At 36.0% G+C, this 16,406-nt stretch overlaps 1 protein-coding gene across 1 annotated transcript; it reads right to left on the reverse strand.

Moving 5' to 3' along the window:
- Positions 1 to 4,904: 4,904 nt before the first annotated feature.
- LOC110308156 (prolactin-3C1) lies at positions 4,905 to 12,353 on the reverse strand. The gene is made up of 5 exons (XM_021180536.2): positions 12,323 to 12,353; positions 9,525 to 9,679; positions 8,236 to 8,319; positions 6,040 to 6,219; positions 4,905 to 5,093 (listed from the first exon to the last, which is right to left on the reverse strand). Exons 1-5 carry the CDS (start codon positions 12,351 to 12,353, stop codon positions 4,905 to 4,907), a joined length of 639 nt encoding a protein of 212 aa, XP_021036195.1.
- Between the last annotated feature and the right edge of the window lie 4,053 nt (positions 12,354 to 16,406).

The following is a 16,406-nucleotide window of genomic DNA, read 5'->3' on the forward strand; positions in this document are numbered from 1 at the left end:
ACAATAGTAGAAAACAAATGGCCCTGGGGTACCAGTCTCCATGTGGTACATCTACAGAGCAATTTCCGTACCTAAGGCTCAGGGAACATAGCAGTAGATTGGATAATAAGAATATAAGAACCAGAGGATCATGAAGTCTGCTGTCATTTTAAGTCTTCTGGCCATGACAAGGATTTTATACTCCTGAAATCTCAACAAAATATCTGCATAAACAAGACTTGAAAAAATTCCATCACCATTTGACATCCCAATGTAGATGGGGGAAATCTCATGAAATCCTACCTCTAGATAAAGAGCTATTAACAACCATGACAAGAGGGAGATTAGCCTTATGCAGGGATGAACTCTTGATTGTTTACCTAGTACAAAATAATAAGACCTAAGAAACATCTACACAGGGAACACTGAAAAGATTCATCAGGGTGTACTTATATATGTGTAAGCACTTATGTGTGTGTTTATGAGTGTGTGGGTATGTAAAAGCAGTACATATAGATCATTAAATTGCAGGTAGCCTTGAATTTGGAAGGGAAATAGAATATCTAATATGGAAGGGATATTAGATGGGGAGAGAGGCAAAAGGGTGTAATATTTTAAATATATAAATGCAGCCACCCCCCTCAAAACTAAACCCAAAACCTTAATCAAGATGATCTGGAAAATGCAAAAGCATGACCAGAAGAATGCAAATAGTGTGATAATTGTTTGGAAACAAACTACTATAAATTTTGAATAGTTAACTCTGCATTGGATCTTTTTGTGAGTGTGTCTCTCTGGTACATACACTGAGGATGAATGAGCTATGGGAACATGTTCTTTATACCATATTTTTAGAAGTTTTCATGATGGTAGACTATTAAATTGTTCAAGTTTATTGTGAGGAATGGGAGCCTGATACATTTATTATTTGTCGCTGGACAGCTTTAGCACACATTTATTATAATAAAAACTTATGTGTTAACCAACAAGCAAATGTGGAAACTCTTTGTACCTGTTAGTTGGAGAGGCAGAGCATATAGCAGGATAGAATGAGCTTTGGTCCTTTTGGGTTTCCCATTAGGCTAAGCACCACTTTACCTGATTCCACCTAGTAAAATCACCATCCAAATTCAACATACCAAGATGAGAAATCTGAGGGTCATGAAGTTATATATTATAATAGTTAAGTGGATAAGTGTTTCCCATCCATCTTGTGACCATCTACATTGCACTTTTAAGGTAACATTGATATATTCTTGAGATAGTTGAGGCTTTAAAAACATTACTATGTTTTTAAGTTGATATTTTAATTATTATTTATTGATTTGCTTTAGTTTCTCCATAGGCATTGAATTAGTTACAATACACACTATCTTGAAGCTGGCCATAGCTGTAAACTTTTGATAATACACTGCTAACTTCTACATGTTTAACTGATTTGGAGATTCATCTGGAAAAGAGTTAAAGGATTGGTAACAAAACCAAACCTAACAAAACACTGCAGGATCAGGTGATCTTACAGACAGGAGAGTAGAAAGATAGTGACGGTCAGAGCAAACAGGGTGCTTGCTGGGAGATCACATCTTCTGTATATGACAGAGAACCCATACCCATGAAATCTCAACAATATGTCAGTCTAAATGAGACCTGCATGGTGAGCATAGTTGACTTTCACAGAAGAAGGAAACCTCACTGGCTCATCTCCTAGATGAAAATGTACAGACAATCAATGGCTGCTAAAAGAGGCAGTCTAGATCTTCTCTATGGGTTAATATGATGATAGGTTACCCAATTTCTAGTGGTCAGCTATAAACGCAAATAGATATGACAGAAACAAAATGGACATAATTCTGATGGTTTTGTGTATGTGTGTATGTGTAATGTATATATTGTATAAATGCATAAATGTGCATATGTAGGCACATATATTTACACAAAGAAACACACAAACACATACATATATATCACTTGACTGACCTGTTATTTAATCCATAATTCCTGGTATACTTGATTCATTTAAAATGAGTCCAAGGAGTTTTGACACAAAAATGATATAAAAGTTAAAATAGTCATCTGTAATGCAAAACTCACCTCACTATTCTATGCTCATGATCACTGTACAATATTGTGCATATTATAAAAGTATTGGAAATACCAAGTTTCTATTTAAAGACCATCAACTATTTCATTTTTGTTGACAATACACATGTATATATAAACGTATCACTTTTTCAAGATGCAGGTTATATCTATATTATAAAATATTCTTGAAAAATATTAGACTTCAATCCTGTTTTATCTAGTAGTGTACTATTGTGCTGTAAGAACGGAAATTCAAAACCATAAAAATTTGAAACTCTGGAAAACCTTTCAGTTTCTCATCTCCATTTATCCCCTGATTTTTCTTGGATTCTATTTTTCTATTCCATTCCATTCCATTCCATTCCATTCCATTCCATTCCATTCCATTCCATTCCATTCCATTCTATTCTATTTATATTTATATTTTATTCAATATCATATACTAATGACCTTAATGTAGCAATTTTCATGCTTAACTGCCCTTGAAATTTTTCAGTGAAAACACATAGAACATGGATTTTCCCTTTATGTTACTATTATTTATATAGTGCTTAAAAGACATCGATCAAACTTCTCAAAGAACTAATCAACAAGTAAGAATACATATTTCGTCTATGCACATGTACACATACTTCCATACAACTGTAGTATCTCAAATAAATAAGAAAATAGCATGCAAGTAAGAGACAGAAACCAACATGCTAGAGCAAGTGTTGGACATCTGTTAAATACCAAGTTACAGAAGCAGGTTGCTATCATGTAATGATCAGCCACACTATGCAAATAAAAGAGTAACGGGCTTGGACATTGATTACAAAATATGAATTGTTCCATTTTTCAACACCTATTGTTGATAACTTTTTTAAAAAAATCTCTTATAAGTGAGGTTATCCCAATAACTGCCAGGAAAGTCCACTGCCTTCTAAGGAGATAAGGCTGTGCAACTAGCCCAGTTTCTGATTTTCTTAGAGAGAATCAACAGGCTGAACTACACACATCCGATAATTTGTCTTTACATGGAATGAACAGAATAGGATGTTTTAATTTAAGATATAATGTACTCTTACCTCTGATGATTGCCAATAGAGAGAATTAGTCTTGGATTTCCAAAGAAAGGAATAATAGACATTACATTCCAGCAGTGAGTGTCTGATAATGAATTTGAATTTCTGGTTCATTTTAGATCTATACAAGGAGAATTTGTTAGGAAGGATGGTATCATTAGAAATCCAACACTGAGCCGGGCAGTGGTGGCACATGCCTTTAATCTCAGCACTTGGGAGGCAGAGGCAGGTGGATTTCTGAGTTAGAGGCCAGCCTGGTCTACAAAGTGAGTTCCAGGACAGCCAGGGCTACACAGAGAAACCCTGTCTTGAAAAAAAAAGAAAAAAGAAAAGAAATCCAACACTGATGCTGCTCCACTGATGGAGTGCATCTGATGTATGAAATTCTTGTATTAAGTTGGTTAAAAGCTGTCTTCCAACTACTTTTCTCAAATAACATGCATTAGAATGTGAGACTCAGAGACAAAGGCTCAACAGGAGGCCAGATATGCTGTATCAGGGAAAGGAAAATATAGACAGGGCATGCTCCTTGATAGATACCACTCCTTGGTGTATTGCAAAAGAAGTGTTTGTATATTTCTGCACCTCATGGCAGCAACACCTGTTTCTCAGATAATTTTAAATGTATCCTTATTCAGTACTACTTTTTATTTATCTGCTTTGTTATGCCACTTTTTTCATTTGTTCTTATCTATTTAATTCTGAGAACATCACAGATACTGATATGTAGATATGAGATCTTCCTTCCCTGCTGTCTGGCATTAATAACGAAGGACACAGTGAGGGTGATAAATAATTGAATATAAGATAAAGTGTTGTATGATCAGTTGTTCTATAAAGCACAGAGTGTAGAAGTTACATATAGTTCTACCTTTCAGTGCCATGGTCCCAGAAATAAGACTTAGACTCAAAGACAAATACATTGGCCATATTGCTAGCCTCTTCTCTGACTAGATCATAACTTAAAGTAACATACTTATTCTAATGTACATTCTGATACATGACTGGTTACCTGTATTCAAGTACCATACATCTGTCTCATCAAGTCTTCTTGGACAAAACTTCCCATGCTTCATTCTATCCCAAAATTCTTTCTGCCTCCAGGATGTCCCACCTTCTATTCTACTCTTTACTGTAGACCATAGGTTTTTGTTTAATTGACAGGTCATGCATCTGTACAAGATATTTCCTCTATAATAATGTATATTCATTCTTTCTAAGCTGGTGCTATAGGAGACAATAGTTGAAGATATTCATTGGAGAAATCTACATATAATTCTTACTTGGATCCTAACATATTTTTGGAAAATATGAAGCCTTATGGTACCTAAGGATGGTGCAAAACTCCAGCATTTACACTCCTGTCCTTGGATCATGAAACTTTTTCTCATATGCAGTAGTTTAATTCCCAAACTTACCTGTATGGTGTTGTTGTTGTTGTTGTTGTTTTATATTAATACTGCTTAGCAGAAATCTGACTTGTTCATCTTTACTTACTCTAATTCTAAAGTATATTTTTCAGTTACCTTGCTTTCTTTCCAAGCCCTACTTATTTGGTGAAAAGTACAAAGGAATATCACAATGCTATTTTTCAACTTTATGCTGCAGGAACTCAAGGAATCGACAACTATTAATTTCCAAATTAGCATTTCTAAGCAATCAGATTTTTATTTTATAAAAAATAATGTAAGATATAAAAAAGATTCAAGCATTGAAGGGCTGGTTCATTCATTTTGGGCCATCTCAGTAGCAAATACCACTAATAAGGACTTTGCACTTTTAGCAAATGTTTTTGATTTTGCCATGCTTCAGAGCCCTGAGATAACATGTAACCATTTTTGTATCCTTGCGTAGACAGTAGAAGAATTTACAAAATGCAAGAAGGTGCTTGCTTTTTTTGGAGGACCTCAATTCTCTTAGTTCTGACCACCTGTTAGGCTCATTATTTTCTTCAATTCCAGGATGAATCTAAACATTGGAAGGAAAAAAGGACAAGTATTATGTATTTTGTTTGTATACTTGATCCTTATAAATTCCTCTCTCTCCTCTCTCTCTCTCCCTCCCATTCCCCTTCCCATTCCCCTACCCGCTCTCTCATCTCTCTCTGTGTACATATATGTGTATGGATTTGCATGCATGTAATTGTGCATACACATAGAAATGAATGGTCACCCTTGAGTAAAGTTCCTTGGATGGAGATTATATTTTTTAAGGATAAGTTTCCTTACTTTTATCAAAAGATATCAGAGATCTTGCCAATGCATTTCCAGTATTGGAATTGCAAGGAAAACTCTACACTTTTCTTATATTGATAAGAATTTTGGAAGCAAATTCAGCCCTAATAATTGCAAGAAAGGTCCTCAGAAACACGAGCAATCTCCACAGTTCTGGTGCATATTACCTCTACATTTTGAATGAAATTTCAAAGAAGTAAGAATAGAAAACCAGTCAAGATTGTGTCTTGTCATATTCCTAGGCCATAGTATAATGGATCATTTATCATGTAAAACTAGAAGTGAAATTATCTTCTTTTGTTTTACAACTAAATTTATTCTCCTTGTATTTTTCGCTGTACTTTAGACATAATGAACATTTTCTTTAATGAGTTAAGGTTCAGGACATCCTATCATTACTACTCTAAGATCATCTGAGTTATGCAGATATTCCGATCTCATCCAGGAAAACTTCTCTCCAAACTTCTATGAGTACCAGCTATTTTTTACTGAGATCACTTGTGTATTAGATTCTCAGTAAAGAACTTTGATGCATTGGTTTTGTGTGGGATCCCCTACTGTCAAGGCTATAAGCATATTGGATACTCTTGAAAAGGAAGTTTATGAAAATTAGTTTCTCATTATACAAATCATCTCTTTCATACATTACATAATCAGACAAATACCAATAGATAACTCACCCTACTAAGTAAAGTTTTTGCTCCCTCAAGAACTACTTTATTTCCATAGTTAAGCTCTACAGCTCTTGGCATCATCCCATCATCAGAATCTAAATGAGTCAACACTGCAGGTATGAGCATTTTCAGTGGATATGTCCAGAAATTTGAAACATTGATGATGACTTTCAGGAGGTCTTCATTCTAAACAATCAGAATTAACATTGCATTGAATAAATAATAACAGAGCATGGTCGATACATGATGTACAAAGATGGAGAGCTACAATGCCTATTTTTTGTTTATTTTTGTTTTGGTTTGGTTTTTTTGTTTGTTTTTGTTTTTTTTTGTTTTTTGTTTTGTTTTGTTTTGGTTTTGCTTTTCAAGACATCCCTAGCTGTCCTGAAACTCACTTTGTAGACCAGGCTGGTCTCAAACTCAGAAATCTGCCTGCCTCTGCCTCCCAAGTGCTGGGATTAAAGGTGTGCGCCACCACGCCTGGCTCTACAATGCCTATTTTTAAGTAAAAAGTACATAAGAAATATTTATGGAACATAGCACATAATGCATAAATGTGAACTTTAATCAATGGAACTACAGTTTTCTGATATAAAGCCAATTAGGCATTAATATTTTTTCTTCATGACATTTCAATCTGATCATATATATTTTTTTTAATTCTCTGCATGGTAATGTGTGCCTTATTATGATGTGGGGGTTTTGCTTGTATGTCATTGCATTTTTTTCTTTGATTATTGAAAATGTATTGGGTCTCAGCAGGACCCCCATGGTCTGACTAAGATGGAAGCAATGCTTCATTGATTATGGAAGCTAACCCAAGTTGCATCCAAATAAATTAATCAAGTTGACCACTTGAACATTCAATTGTGATTTATATGCTATTGTAAAATATTTAAAGATAATACAGTGAGAAAAATGGTGTTCGAATAGTAATTTTCTGGATAAGCCTGACTTCATACTTCTTGCAAGGCAGTATATTTGCTGTCATGTCCTGCAGGAAAAAAAAAAAAAAAAAAAAAAAAAAAAAAAAAAAAAAAAGACCCAGCACTGCTTTCAACTCCAGCATCAGGGAAATCAGAAAGAAAAATACTATGATATGCCCAGTTTATGATCACTTCCAGAATCTTGTATGCCAGCTATATCTGATTTCTTCTGCTTGCTATTATGACTTTCAGATAGTCTCTGTAACAAAGAATTCAATGGACCTGGATAGGAAATATGTAAAGAAGTGAAGGAAAGGAATGGGCCAAATGGTGATGGAAAGATTGATAGTTGTGAGAATTATAATATAATGATTAATAGTGGGGAGTTGAGGCTGATGAAGCCCAATTTCACATGGTTACTTGACATGCAAGAGGTCCAAGTTCTACTCAAACTTTCTGAGCATCAGTTCATTAATTTTCCAGTAGTCTTTCATATTAGAGAAATGTTTGTGCAGAATACATGCACCATGGCCAACAGATTGTTAGTGGAAGTTTCTAGAAAAGTAGCTCTAAGCAAAAATTCTCTCTCCCTATGTCGTTTTTCTACCATTTTCACTATTATAGTCACATTTTAATGAAAATAGGTTTGTATAAGTTACCGATGCTAGTGATGAAATTATGTACAACATATAACAGTTAAGTTTAAATCACACAAAAATTGTTTATGATCAGGAATCAGAAGGGAAAGATAAAATAACAGATACTAGAACTCTTAAGAATGTAAACCAGAGGAAACAGAAGTTATCCTCAGTTAATATGCAGAGAATGATTTAGTTAAGCTGATGTTTTTATTAAGATACAGGAGATGGTAGACCACTCATGGGGAAATACACAAATAATGAAACCAAAATAAGTCCATGAGAGTTTCAACTGGGTAACATGCTGACAGAGGAGCCATTTGGGTTATATCATAAATGCCACTACTGTATTTGATTTTGTCAACATGTGTATGGATATACTCAACCATTAATATCCAATTCAGATAAAAGTATTTAAACCTACTAGCAAGGTGGTGACAAATGATTTTATGAAAGTTAAGCATCTGATATAATCTTGCATTTGATTGAGATAGTTACTATGTGCTGTGATATTTTCCAGTCTAATCCTATTGGATCTGAGGTTATTGTACCTCTTATACTCCTAGTATTAACCCACAGCACAAATAGCTGGAGGACTGCTAAAGTTGTTTTGGTAAATAATATAGATAAATACGCACCTTTTTCACAGAATGTGTAGAAATGGTTTGGCACATCTTGGTGTTATTATTCCTAAAACATACTCTCTCGGTTAACTTTGAGTCCTGGAGGGAATGAAATAATTCAAACTTTGTAGTTTTTGAATGGAATAAATATTTCTATCACAAGACTATTGACGTATTTGATAGATTTGCAATTATAACACATAAGGATGACCTAAAAATTAAAATAGATATGGAAGCAACTACTGTATCTCTACTTCTTCCCTTTCTTCACTGTGCCCCTAATTATTGTTGTTGTTTGTTTGTTTGTTGTTGTTTTTGTTAGTTTCTTTGGTTGTTTTGGTTAGGAGAACCAGGTCTCAATTAACCTGGACTGCTGAGATCTCTCAAGGTGATATGAGGCCCCCAACACCTATACAGCAAAGGACTGCTGGGGCTGGGTTCAGTCAGAAAAGATGTACCTAACCTTCAAGACACTAGAGGTCCCAGGGATTTTAGAGGTCTGGTAGGGTTGGGGGATGGGTGGTTGGAACATCCTCATGAAGACAGGGGGAAGGGTGGAGGTATGGGATGTGGGACCGGGAGGGGAATAAAATCTGGAGTGTAAAATAAATAAAGAAAAAAGAAAAAAAATCATTGTTTTCAAGAAAAGTAATAAAAGTTACCCCAACACAAAACAATTTAATGTATTAAATACCAGAAATCCATAGCATTTGAATTGGGTGCCAAAAAATAATGACCTTGTCTAATATTAGTAAATAACTTGTTTCCTAATGATTCAAACAGACATGTTATACAGGTAAACTGGAGGTATATTTAAATTATCCCAACTTCATGGTAAAGTTGTAATTAAATTGTGTTGATGGTATTAAATTTCAACCAAGATACTGGAAATATTTTGAAGAAGTATTTGGCAGTAAATTAAGATAGAATTCCCAAGGGCATTGAATGTGAATATCCACAAAGGCATTCTTCAAATAAAACCAGGAAATCATTGTTACTTCTTGGTGTATTTTTCTGGTCTTAATATCCAAAGTAGATGTTCAAAACTGACTTGCTTATTTTAATATTTATTAGAGGAAAATTTGAACAGCAACAATAACCACAACAAAAACTATTGCAATATTTAACAAATATTTGAGATTTCATGAAAACTCCTATATTTCCTCTTCTACACTTTAGTAATTGGTTCTTTCTATTACCTATAAAATATATTAGTGAAATCTAATTCATGATGCTCTATGGTTCAAAGAGAATTTTCTGACATTCACTTAAGAGACAAATTCTGAAATAGTTGAAGTACTTACTAAGATTTTATACATTTTTTTGGCAACTCTATGGGTGTGACGAGAAGAGGAAAGCAGATTGTCATAGATCTCTTCATTGGATTTCCGGTCATATCGTGTGGCAGTCACATATACCCACAGGAACATGCATGACACCAACAGGAACAGACCCTTCCCTGTTATACATAGAAATGACTCTGAGATGCATCTAATAAGGTTGAAAAAGCTAAGCTATGAAGTAAACACTATCTGCTCTAAAGGACCTGTGCCAACACAGTCATGTACAGCTAAAATTGGGCATTCACTCTTCCCAATGTGATAATATGTGAATATATATTTCCCAGTCCACACCTTAAAAGTAGGTGATCCTTCAGTGTTGGCTACTGCTGAAGAGCTGTGGGGCCTTGAGCTATACACAGACAGTCTGGTCTCTAGTTGATCTGAGGCGTGAGAGTAGTGATAATTATCAGAGTACTGATAATTCACCTACATGGCACAGTAGGTGTTCCCTCATGTCCCCTGGAACCTTGGTTCCTGTAGAAGTTATCTCCCCCTCAGACACCACAGGAAAAGTGTGTGGCTAGTAGTCACATAGACAATGTCCCAAGCTTCTGACCTTCAGGCTAGACTCCTCCCAGTTACCTAGCAACAGTAAAGATACCAGCCAACTGTAAGAGGGACTGCTTGGCCCCACCTCACTCTCTTACTCCCCTTACTCTTCTTACTCTCCTCTTTCTCTCCTCTCACTCTCCTCTCCTCTCCTCTCCTCTCCTCTCCTCTCCTCTCCTCTCCTCTCCTCTCCTCTCCTCTCCTCTCCTCTCCTCTCCTCTTACTCTCTTACTCTTCTCCCTCTTGCTCTCTTCACTCTCTTCTCTTACTCTCTAGCCTTTCTCTCTCTCTCTCTCTCTCTCTCTCTCTCTCTCTCTCTCTCTCTCTCTCTCTCTCTCTCTCTCTCTTCTTCGTCCTCCTCCTCCTCCTTTTCCTCTTTCTCTCCTCTTGGCCATGGCCAGTCTGTCTCTCTTTCTACCTTTTCTCCTTTCTCCCTGCCTTTCTAAAATAAAGATCTAAAACCATAGACTGTCTCTGTGTATCAAGGTCTGCTGTGCTTGGAGGATGGGATAGGCTTTCTCCTAATGATCCTTTTCTCTCCACCCCTCACCAGTGCTTAAGAGCACTTAATACTCTTTTCTTTTAAAATTAGGTATTTTCTTCATTTACATTTCCAATGCTATCCCAAAAGTCCCCCATAACCCCCCCCCCAACTCAACTCCCCTACCCACCCACTCCCACTTCTTGGTCCTGGCATTCCCCTGCATTAAGTCATATAAAGTTTGCAAGACCAATGGGACTCTCTTTCTAATGATGGCCGACTAGGCCATCTTCTGAAGAAAGAAATTAAAGATGATCTCAGAAAATGATCTGTTTCTAATCTCCCGACGGAAGGCCTTCCTGTGCTCCAGTCAAGGCCTGGACTAAGGACTCTTGACTGCTTGGGAACCTCTCCCCTCAGCCCTCTCTCCTGTAACCCTGTGGCTACAAGGTGTTGCCCCAGGGCACCCTGTCAGGGGCTATCCCTTGTCCACCCTTTGCCCAGTGGGGTCAGTATCTTAGATGCCCATTCAGGGCCAAGTAGAAAGCATCTGGCACCCTCCCACATTTGCCTGCCCAGTGCAAAGGACAAACTCTGGCCAGACATGGGCTATCCTTACCCCCCACCCCCCGCTCTTTCCCCTACACCCCATTAGTTCCCACAAAGAGCTTCTTAAATTTGGAAACATCTGGAGCTGAGATTAATCCCAAGCTAGAGTCCTTATGTCATCACTTTGCACATTTTAGTGTCTTGTGAATATATGCTTGTTTTTCATTTCATAAAATTGATGTTTGTAACTAATTGGTTTTTCTTTTAAGTATCACCCAGCACATAGGTGTTGTTGTTGTTGTTGCTCTTCTTCTTCTTCTTCTTCTTCTTCTTCTTCTTCTTCTTCTTCTTCTTCTTCTTCTTCTTCTTCTTCTTCTTCATGACAAGCATGATTTTCCTTTTGCCATTTTATTTGACATACACCAAAATTGTAAAGAATCAAGGCTACTATAATTTTCTATATCAGACTTTGGAATTGAACATTTACTCAGGTTAAGTGAGCAGATACATGTTCACCCCCTGGAAACCCAAATAAGTATAGCTTCATCTTATTTTTTTTTCTTTTCTTTTTTCCTATGTAAGTGAGAAAAACTTTTCAGAAAAGGCAAAGACTTGATCTCCTTAAATATTGAAACTGCACTGCTCTACAAGCAGACAGCAACAAAAGCCACAGGCAGGATGAGAACTGTACAGTTTTTTATTAGATTTAATATTCTAGATTGAGAGCAATTGGACCATTTGACCTTATGTTTTCTAAAAAGTTCAAGTTATCAATTTGAAGAAAGCATTCCTTTTTATTGGCCTATTTATTTTTCTGGAAGTTGATCTGAGCATTGAAATATTGTTCAGAGAAAGTACCTGTTAGACACCCACAATGTTTTCCCCATTTATCTTCAAGTAAAACAAAAAACAATGAAAAATTACTCTATGGATTGTCATTTATCAACAGAGATGAAGGTTTCCTTTGGAGAACCACTTATCTCAAGGTGTGCTTATCAGTTCCATACTATAAAATTCTTAACTTCCTCACTTTGAGTCTAGGAAACACATGAACATATTATCAGTCCTCTGCTGATGACAGCACTAATAAGACCAAAGAATATATACTACATAAACCCATCATGACAAAGTAATGCACAGATAATGCTTACTTAGAGGAACACAGATAAAGTTCACTTACAGGTGCGGGCTTGAGTCAATGATAGCTGCATCTCTGAGATGTTCCACAACAGTGTGGCCTCCAGCTCAGGAAAGGTGCCTAGCCTGAGTGCTGCCTTCAGTTAGGGTTGCACCTCCTATATATACTAACAGACTGGACCCAAAGTCAAGCAGATCTTGGTGGGGGGTTATAGGAGAGCAAGAGAAGCAATGTCTGCAGCACACAGAGTCTCTTCCTTCAGGGAATATTAACTCTTTGCTTGTACTATAGTACTACTACTATGTGGTTTCTCTCTCTCTCTCTCTCTTTTTTTTGTCATGCTGTCTTTAGGGTTCAAGTAATTTTGCAAATCAAAGAATTCCCTGTTCCATGATGACTCATAGCCATTTCTGTAGGAGTACTGTGTTTATTCCCTAATGTTTTCCTAGTACAGGTTCTTGTGTTCTTTGTGCCACCTTTCAGTTGTTAACAAACACACTGCCTTTTTTCTGAATTTTAAGCATCACATCACAGCAGGAGTCAATTATTCTCACAAATGTAACAATATGTGAATCTCTGGCAGCAACCAGAAAACACTTTAAAGATTCTTCTCAACAACGTTGGTCATAGTTTCAATAATCTATGTGTCTAAACACAGATATTTAAAAGGTATTATTTCAGACATATAACATCCGTTTAACAAATGAAATGATCACCTCTTACTCATGAAACATGATTTTGCAATGTGTTACAGCATGTGGAATTTTTGCTTCAGGGTTGCCTTTTAATAAAATTGGAGCACTCTCTATTACAACTATGTTTGGATTTATATACCTTGAAAGACTCTTTATGATTTTACTGTGAATAATGTAGTTGTTGATCACTGAGACACAAGCAGATCTAGTGTGTTTCAGGATTATAGTGCCACATGGGGGAAGTTTTTATATCACTAACGGAAACCTGAAGTTTTCATTTTGAACCCAATATGCAGCCTCTTCAGTATTAAGGCCTAAATTATAAAGTTCTGATGTGCATGCAACCCATAGCATAAGCATTTACAAATATAATCTGCCTCTCTTTCCCCAAACCCATGGTGGTGGGGGGGAACTGACTCAAGGTACTATCATTTTTGTTCAGTAAACTTCTAAAGAACTCATGTCTTTTTTAATGAGTGCTGAGTACCTTCACACACATATATCACGTAACTACTGCCTTGATTCTTTCAGATTATTTTTCAAATCAAAACATCATGAAGAGAGATTAAATTTATATCATGTAATATAGATGAATACAGCTTCAAGAGAAAGCAATTATAATAGAGACTGAGAACCTAGAGACTATAAACACAAAGCTAACATGGCGAAAATAAAATGAAAAGGCCTCATAACTTCTCAGGTTCTAAGAGAAGAAGTCAATAACTGAAGCATGGATTTAAGGTTCTACTCTATTTAATTGCCTATAATCTACCATCATTCTGCCAGACCTAGTGACCTTATCTTAGCACCTTGCATGGTACTGTCCCTCTGACTGGATGTGATCATTTGAAGTGACCATTAAGTGGTCAAGTAGGAACACATCTTCTGTTCTACTATTTGCACTCCCTCTTACTCTTACAGTTGTCTTATGCCCTCGGATGTGTACATGTTCAATGGTTCTGGTGATTATAGGTTGCTTATTTTCCAATTTGGTTTGTTCAACGGACCCCTATAAGAGAGAGCAATTCTTATTTCATCATCTGCCATTTAACATATAACATAAAATTGTCTTACTATCCACGTTGAAATAAATGTCCTCATTGTCATATACACATAACTAAAGATAACTTTTTACTTTTTTTAATTGGATATTTATTTTACTCTTATATCAAGGGAAAATCATCACAGTTACTTATGAAGGTATGTCTACCCTTAGTAACTGCTGAACTTTTTAAAAGAACCATTAAGCACCCAACAACCCTGTAATCTACTTTTTGTTTTCTCATCCCATCTTAATTGCTTTAATATTTAGATCACCAAAATATCTCCTACTGTAATCATTTTCATATGGTTGAGTTCTTATGGAAGAAGATATATTATAAAGAGTCAGTGTGTTCCATGCATTTACCTTACAGACTGTCTACCTTTTATTATTATATTACTTAGTTTTACTCTATAAGTTCCACAGTACTAGAAATCTTTAACTCAATCCAAAAAATAATGAGTTTATATTTTTCTTGCTATAAGAAGAAGAGCTCTACACATCCAAGATGTGTGGGTTTCCAACATATCACAAAAATGCATCTAGAGTAGGGAGCAGGACCAGCCTGAGGCCAGCAGAGCCTAACTCCCAGGAAGGTCTGGTCATTCTGACTCAGAGTCAGACTTAGAAATGATCATGACTGTCTCTCACAAACCCTAGTAAATTATAAGATTGCCCCAGGTGTGGGTGTAAGAAGAAAATTACACTTTTTTTCTCATCCCCAATTCAGCCATATTAAAAACTCATGTCCATTTTCCTTTAGCATAACTTTCTTCTCTGGTTTGTATGTAAGACATACAAATTCATATTATGGTCAATCCCATGTAGAATTACTTCTAAAGTTTTAATGAGGAAAATCTATGGACAATTTTCTCTGTGGTCAGATATTCTGATAGATTTTTCTGTTGTTCTTATATGAGGATGAGGTATATTAGATAAATAGACAAACATGAGATATAGTTATTTGATTTGACATAGTTCATTCTCTCTCTCTCTCTCTCTCTCTCTCTCTCTCTCTCTCTCTCTCTCTCTCTCTCTCTCTTTCTGTGTGTGTGTGTGTGTGTGTGTGTGTGTGTGTGTGTGTGTGTAGATATAGCTGCAGAAGAACATCTTTGGTTTTACTCTTAGAAATCCTATAGACTTTATTTAATATTGTCCCCCTGACATGAATCTCACCAGTTAAGGTAAACAGGCTGGCCATTAAGCCAAGGACTATTGTGTCTCTCTCCTCAGTGCTAAGATTCACATATATGACAAAATGCTAGGCATCATGTTTACAAGCAAACATTTTATTGGTAGAGCCTTCTGGTCTCATTTGTAATGAATGCTGTGATTGTTGAATGTTATGATTTGTAGAATTATAGAACACTCTCTTGAACTAACCTTGATTTGTTTTCTGCTTTCTGTAACATTAAATGTAAACGATGTACATTTAATAATGGGTTGAGTCATTTGCTCAATAAATGTTTTGTTCAGGTTTGTATAACAGAGAATGTGTTTATTTGGATTCTCATCAGCTTTGTATGGCACTCCTGTGTTTAGATAGATATCCCCCACCCATTGTGGTGTTAAAACAATATGGACTCACCTTATGATGAGTCTTATGAATAGAGAATTGTGAAGTGAAATATCTTTGTTTAGTACCTTCAGGTGTGATTAAAACATTCCATCTTGGATATTTGGCCATGAAGATGAAGGATATAAAAGGGAGATGAAACATTAGGGTGCTCTAAGGGGGTGTTTAAAATAATCCATTCTTCTGGAAAGCTTACTCAACTTCAGCACCTTCAAGAAGTTCATAAAATTTGTGTGTGTGTGTATACACATATATATACATACATATGTGGCCTATAAGATATGTATTCATTATATTGAATTATGAGATTAAATTCAAAATATATCTATGTATGATCACATACACATATGTACGCATATATATGTATACATAAGCTACACAGACTGATAAGACATACTTTCAGACAGGTGAGTACTCCTAGACACACTATGAGGCAGATGAGCTGCCTAAAAGACCATCAAACCAGATTTCTATCTGGGGAGGAAGAGACTCAACTGAAAAAGCTAGAAAAGACTCAAAACCATCAGAGGTGAATGGAAAATAGACTATCCAATTTTATTTATTTATTTATTTACTTTTATTACATCTTTTCCTCAATTACATTTCCAATGCTATCCCAAAAGTCCCCCATACCCTCCCCCCTACTTCCCTACCCACCCATTCTCATTTTTTTGGCCCTTTAAGTGCCAATTGTACAATGCTACAGGATTGCTGACCATTCATTCACCTATTACGGGTTGAGCTTCTAAATGATACAGCTATCATTCAGTATTTTTTTCCTACATGTAACCCTCCATCCTTACTCCCACAAGT

Source organism: Mus caroli, unplaced genomic scaffold, assembly GCF_978045245.1.
Source record: "Mus caroli unplaced genomic scaffold, Mus_caroli_1 scaffold_15, whole genome shotgun sequence".
NCBI classification, from domain to species: Eukaryota; Metazoa; Chordata; class Mammalia; order Rodentia; family Muridae; genus Mus; species Mus caroli.

Excerpts from the sequence above, each read along its gene's own strand:
- LOC110308156 (XM_021180536.2), bottom strand. The coding sequence starts at position 12,353 with ATGCAGCTATCATTGACTCAAGCCCGCACCT. Across the intron at positions 8,320-9,524 it reads AAAAAATGTATAAAATCTTA|GACTCAAAGTTAACCGAGAG; the intron begins GTAAGTACTTCA and ends CATTCCCTCCAG. Across the intron at positions 6,220-8,235 it reads CTACACATTCTGTGAAAAAG|AATGAAGACCTCCTGAAAGT; the intron begins GTGCGTATTTAT and ends CTGATTGTTTAG.